Source organism: Pundamilia nyererei, unplaced genomic scaffold (assembly GCF_000239375.1).
Source record: "Pundamilia nyererei isolate P.nyererei 1_Seehausen unplaced genomic scaffold, PunNye1.0 scaffold00186, whole genome shotgun sequence".
NCBI classification, from domain to species: Eukaryota; Metazoa; Chordata; class Actinopteri; order Cichliformes; family Cichlidae; genus Pundamilia; species Pundamilia nyererei.
The window spans coordinates 1,029,420-1,035,742 of NW_005187587.1; the positions used below are offsets into that span (position 1 = coordinate 1,029,420).

Here is a 6,323-nt window from a genome sequence, read left to right on the forward strand (position 1 = left end):
TGAAAGTTCGTAGGGGCGTGGGAGGATATTAAAAGGACTGAGAATAATGTCTACTCACCAGCTGGAACTCGGAGCGTCTCGTGTAGGCCTCCTGTATGCCGGCGTCCGCCCAGAGCGCGCTCAGCGCCATCACGTACAGCTGGAACTCACTGGGCTCGACCCCCGAAGCGCCTACGCGGCCCTCCCACGACATCACCAGCATGCCCTGCTTCTCATTTTCACAGCTCTGCCAGCTGATACCCAGCTTGTCGCGGGCATCCACCAGCACACGCATGCCCTGCAGACACACACAAGAAGAGCAGCCGCCTGTCTTAATGTCGCAGATATTTTTCTTACCACACAGATGGGAGGAAAAAAATGAGTCTAGCATTCCTCGTAAACACGGAGTAACTTTAACGCTGAAACTCATGCATTTAAGTCACACTCTGAACGCATGCACGTGTGGCTGCTGGTGGTTTTTTGAGGAGAACCATGTGGGATCTGTGTGGGAGGTCTCTTCCTGAGACTGAATATTCCTCCTTCAGTTCTACTTTTTTCTATTTCCGCCATCTATTCTCTTGAACAGCTACTCCAGATGTCAGATTGAGGTGGGCTGTAACTTTCTGGAAGTGATGATGCAGCATTTACGCCCGCTTCACACAGCAACTATAAATATATACTTCTTTTTTCTCTCTCTCTCTCTCTCTCTCTCCAGCCAATTCTTGTGAACAACTGCGAGCATCACCAAAAATGTAAGTTAGCTATAAAAACCTTTGATTTTTGAATCGGTGAGCTCGCGCCGATCCATTACACCCTCACCGGCTCTTACTAACTCACTGCAAATGTGAGGCGTATTTCACAGCATCTCCAAGTCCAGAGCGGCTGAATTATTAAAGAGTTGTTGCTCATCTGTTCTATGGATCGTTACAATGACTCTGCTGTGAATAATTTAAGAGTGTCTCAGGGGTCAAAGTACGTGTGCTCTGTGTGTGTCTGTCAATGACTCATGACCCATCTGAATCTTTTGCAATAGTCAAATTTATTTGTATTGCTTAATCTCACACTGAAGAGGCTTTTACACACCCACAACATCAACATCTCCTGACCCGGCTCAGCGTCGTCTTTACAAATAACATGTGAAAACCAGGAAGTCAAAGAGAGAGAGCCCCCACCACCCACGCTTTTGAACATGGCTATAACAAAAAAAAAGGCAAATGCAAAGAGTGAAAAGAAGGTTTGACTACAATGTATGTCTATTTCATGTGCGCGTGTGTGTGCAGTCTGACTTGGCTGCCCTCTGTGACTCAGTGTTGTGGAGTGATTTCAAGTCTGAGCCTGTTCAGACTTTTTCTTCAGAAATGCTGTTTTTGTTTTTAGGAATGAGTGAGATGGATGTGAACCTAAACAAGTGAGGAAATCCCACAGTGGTGCTTAAAACAAAGACACACACAAACACACATGCTGCATTAATGTGACGAACATGCAGACCCACTACCAGCGTGGGCACAGCGAACTTCCCAAAGCAGAATGACCGTGTGAGCTTTGAGTGAGTCACATCGACTCATGACACGAGCCTTATCAATTTACTAATCTGCCTCATTTGTATCATAATCCTCCATATTCCTGTCTGCGTCTCTTCCTGAGTGCCCGCATGTTTACTCCACTGTCTGCTTCCATGCCGATCAGCCTGTCACTGTCTGCCTGTAACAAGTCAGTTATGTGCGGCTCAGTTTCAAAGCCTCCGAAGAATTCAGATGACTGACGTTGCCTTTGCTTTGGCCGATCTAAGAGGTCAGTACCAGAGGACTGCACACATTCTCTAACGAGAACTAGCTTGTGCGTTATCCGGACGTTCAGATGACGTCAGCTTGTGTGCATTTCTGGTCTGCCGCTCATGGGTTACTGTGAATCTCAGCTAGAAAAAGGGGAACAAAGCTAGGGCTAAACACTGGAAGTCAGGTTTGCTTACTGTTATGAGTCTGAACATGTTGGTAATTACACAGAAATGACAGACAGATGGCTGGCACTGCTGCCTCACAGCGAGGAGGCCCCAGGTTCAAATCCACCAGCTGGGACCTCTGTGGAGTTATCTCCCTGTGCTTGTGTTGGTTCTCCCTGGGTTAGGTTAATTTGCAATTCTAAATTGGCCGTAGGTGTAATTACGAGTGTGAATGGTTCCAACCACTACCTTCCCCCCCACTGACCAGAAACTGGATAAGTGGAAGGAAAGGTGGATGGATGGACAGGTGTTGCATGGATGTTGTAACTCTTGTTGTAAACTGATTCAGAGTAATTCTAGTTTATCACTGATTATCTGGTTATAAACATTTGAACATATGCATGCACAAAGGCCATAAACAACATTCGCTTTACTTCCCAGGAAGTGCAGGTTGCATACTTCCCACAACTATGACCCAGTTTTTGACCGGACAACTTCCTTATGTGACTGACATAGGATGCTTCCACACATGCACTGGCACCCCTGAACTTTTCCAAGCTATACCTTAAAGAGGTGAAAATGTAAAATCCTCCCAGCTCGGCAGCACAAAGTCTGGGCGATCAGTTAAATAATTCCCAGGTTAAATTTATGCAGGAAGCAGTCTAGCGAATTCACAGCGAAGGAGTGGTCGTACTTTGCTGCGGGCCCTGCACGCGCTGCTCAGGCAGCCTGAAGCAAACAGATAGTCAGACTGAATGTGAAGCAGACTCCGAGTGTACAATATCCTTACTTCATTCGCCTGACATCCACGTGTAAAACCAGCTACATAGAGTAGACGGAGGAAATACCAATAAGACAAGAAAAGGAAAAAAACAGCTCAGAAGATTTTTTTACATAGGATATATGGGGATTTAGTATTTGAATCTTCTGCTTCCTGTTAACTCCAACCAAACTTCACCTCCTCCCCAGCCGTAGAGGGCAACGCCACAGGACGCACAAATTTAAATGAGTAACAGACTTTGATTGAAAAGCTCATTTTATGTGTTACTGGCCCTCAGTATCTGACCACACGGGGCGAAAAAACATTAAAATCTGATGTCTGAGCTGATGGGCTTCTCACAGTCATGGCGTGGTCAGCAGCGTTAGTAGCAGTTGCCTCCGGCAGATGGCTGGAGCTGGCAGGGTTCAGTTTCATTTATAAATGTTGTATTGAAAAGCGGCTCTCTTTCCTGCGTTAATGCAGTCCACCCCGCGAACTGCACTGACCTCCTCCTACTCTAAAGCGACGCCTGCCTTCTGAGCCCACGGAGCCCCAGTGAACGATGGGACTGCAAGTGACATCAACACCAGCCACAAAACACAACACATGAGCGGGCAGCCGGTGCCAAAATATCTGCTGTGAACCAAACGAGCCAAAAAAGAAGAAAAAAAGAGAGAAAAAAAGTAGGCGAATACTTCAAAGAAATTCAAGAAAGGCAATGAGAGATAAAAGCTACCAGAGATAAGAGAAGGGAGCAGCCATCACATGCTCAGTTTAGAAAAATTAGCTCTTTTTTATTGCTGGTATTTATCTTCTATTGTGATAAAGAAATGCACCTCAAAAGTCCAAAATGACTCAGTGATCATTTACTTGCTAGTTAAGGCTAACTTAGATCAGAGGGGTTTTTTGTTTGCTTGGTTCACCTCTGACAATGGTTAAACCACAGATTTATCCACCGCTTGACAAGATAATCACTCAGATCTGAACTCCATCTCTCCGCTGTTTATTTCTGCAGGCCTAATTGTGCAGCACACCTGTGCATTCTCTTTCAGCTTTATCCGCCCTTCTTTCCTTCCTTTCCCACTTTGCTCTCTCACTCTTCATCAATAGGTTCCCATAAGACAGGGGGTTCCCCGCTACACCTGGTAGGTGACACTGATCTTCCACCAACAACCGCATCTAGCACACGATTGGCTGTTATTCCTTTGTGATGTGGGAAATCCAAACAGCGGCGTCCAAACTCAAAGAAGGCACATCATGTAGGATGAACTTTTTTTAAGTTCGGTTAAGCTGGGATTGCTTCAAAATGTCCTCGTTTTCCAACACCAAATTATCCAGATATGATTTTAACGCTCATTAATTCAACCACTGATGATAAATTCGTTATTATTGCTGTTGTATCATCTACATAGATGCTCAAAGGCCTTTTTCAAGCAGCCATCAGTCCTTCAGTGGCACATTGTGTCGCCCAGTGAACGTTTATCACGTTACAGGGCTGATTGATCATCGGGAAAACCTTTTTCCAATTATGTTATCACAGCTTGTGCTGATTAAAGAAGCCATAAACGTCGAGTATGCGGAGCATCACCCAATTTGCCTGCATGAACCTCCAATAAACTTCAGATTTTACAACCACGTGTGCTACTCTCTTCAGCAAACAGCACTGAATCTGCAACTGAGCAAGAGTGCATCACTTCTCAACCAGAAGCTTTTTTTTTTCTTGCAGTGGTGAGGTCACTCCAGGATCGTGGCCTTCTGTGCAGATTTGCAAAGAAAAAGCCGCATCCAAAAAGACGGGGAAAAGAGCAGACACTGAACAGAGGGATAAAACAGAAACGATTAATCATTAATGAAAATAACTTCCACTTACAACCCTAATACTAACATTCGCTCTTTATATACTTTACATGACGAATGACTGCAGCGCTGGTGAGGGACTTACAGATGTTTTAAGCAGGGTAATAGCTGGTAGTTTTGGCCTGGCCTATCAGCTCCTACACATCGCGCATTGTGTGTGTTTTCCGGAGTTTGGCTGCTGGTAAAGTATGTGGTGTGTGGGAAGATTGTGTTCTTGATCTGGCCCGAGACAGGACGGTCACTGTATACTTGTGTTTGGGGGAGGGTACTGAATACTGTCTTGTCTGTGCAGAAGTGCAGGCTCTTATCATCCTCGTCTGGGCTGTGTGGCACTCAGGACGGATGTGCTCATCCCTCAGGAATAGTCTGGTATTGTTAGCTGGTGAAGGAGGCCCAGCCATGACAGCAAACAAAGGGACAGGACGCACACACACACATAGACTCACTTCAGGATAAAAATATGCACTATGTCAACAGACCTCTGTGTGTGTTTAAATAAGTGTGTGAACCTTAGTCGCTAATGGCCCAGGCCTGCAGATATAAATTGTTCCCATCATCTTGATTTTCCTCAGAAAAGGTTTTGGCTGTCTTAAAAAAAAAAAAACAAACAAATTTATTATAAAAGCTAAGACATAAGCAACTCATTCAAAAATCTGAATAGTTAGAGCCACAGTGACCTAAAGTGTCAATTACTTGTGAAAACTTTCAAAATGCCCCCTCACTGTTGTCCTCCTCAGATATAAAACACGATTTGGATGTTTAACAAACACGGCAAACATTAGATATGTGGAGGATGAAGGCCCCCTCGAGCCACGTCTTTACCTTCAGTATATTCTCATAGATTGTGTCCCGGAAATCCAGAAGTGCCTTCTGATCAAACTCCTGCCCGTTAATGATGCGCATCTGTTTGAGGAATGTGGACTTTCCGCTCTCCCCGGCCCCGAGCAGGAGGATCTTCACCAGCCGCCGAATGGCTCTCCTCTCCCGGGCGATCATCGCGTCTATCTCCCGACTCCTGCGCCTCGCCTCCCGCTCTTGCGCCGCGTCTCTCTCCCGGCTCCTCTCCTTGCTGCCGACGGGGTCCCGGCTGGCCTCGGCCGGGAGCAGACAGCGGCTCAGGGTGCGGACCACTCCCGACATGGCGAGTCGTGGGAAAAGTTTACCGAAACTCCAGTGGGAAAATGTTCATTATAGGATTTTGATCCCCCACCCCCGGGATGGAAATGGTACGACTACAAAGTTCACGGATAAACACGATAAACACGCGTAAAAAAATAAAGTCTACATTTAGTTTGAGAAGCCGTTATCTAGTCTTCAACCGGCAGACAGCCCGTGTCCATCTTGGTTAGACCTCGCCATCCACAGAAATCACTCTGGACACAGAAACAAAGCCAGGAAGCAACAAAAGAAAGTTTAAACGCTCAAATGTTAGAGGCCCGAAAACAAAAACAGAAAGTTGACCTGGAGTCCGTGTGTTCATCCAAAGCACAACAACTGTAACAACGCTGAGGCTGTGGTATCTGACTCCGTGGGACAGCTATCCAAACTATCCAAACACAGCCAGCGGTTTGTGAACTTGGAAGCTCCTGCGGGCGGCGCTGGGACGGCCAGACTGCTGAGGGTTACCGATAATTCCCGACAGGGGGCGCTAGCAGACGGAAGGAAATACATATAGAAGGAAAACAGAAACATTTAGCGCTGCTGGTGATGTTTTCTCCTGCTGTGTGTGTGTGTGTGTGTGTGTGTGTGTGTGTGTGTGTGTGTGTGTGTGTGTGTGTGTGTGTGTGT

At 46.1% G+C, this 6,323-nt stretch overlaps 1 protein-coding gene across 1 annotated transcript in view; it reads right to left on the bottom strand.

Annotated features, from left to right (window-relative positions):
* The window catches only part of gna12a (guanine nucleotide binding protein (G protein) alpha 12a), a 30,289-nt gene extending 24,095 nt beyond the window's left edge, over positions 1-6,194 (bottom strand). Inside the window, exons 1-2 of the mRNA XM_005746994.2 lie at positions 5,358-6,194; positions 59-277 (exon numbers count right to left, since the gene is read on the bottom strand). Of these exons, the coding sequence (XP_005747051.1) occupies positions 59-277; positions 5,358-5,675 (537 nt within the window). The 5' untranslated portion in view covers positions 5,676-6,194. The remainder of the gene's footprint in view (positions 1-58; positions 278-5,357) is intronic.
* Between the last annotated feature and the right edge of the window lie 129 nt (positions 6,195-6,323).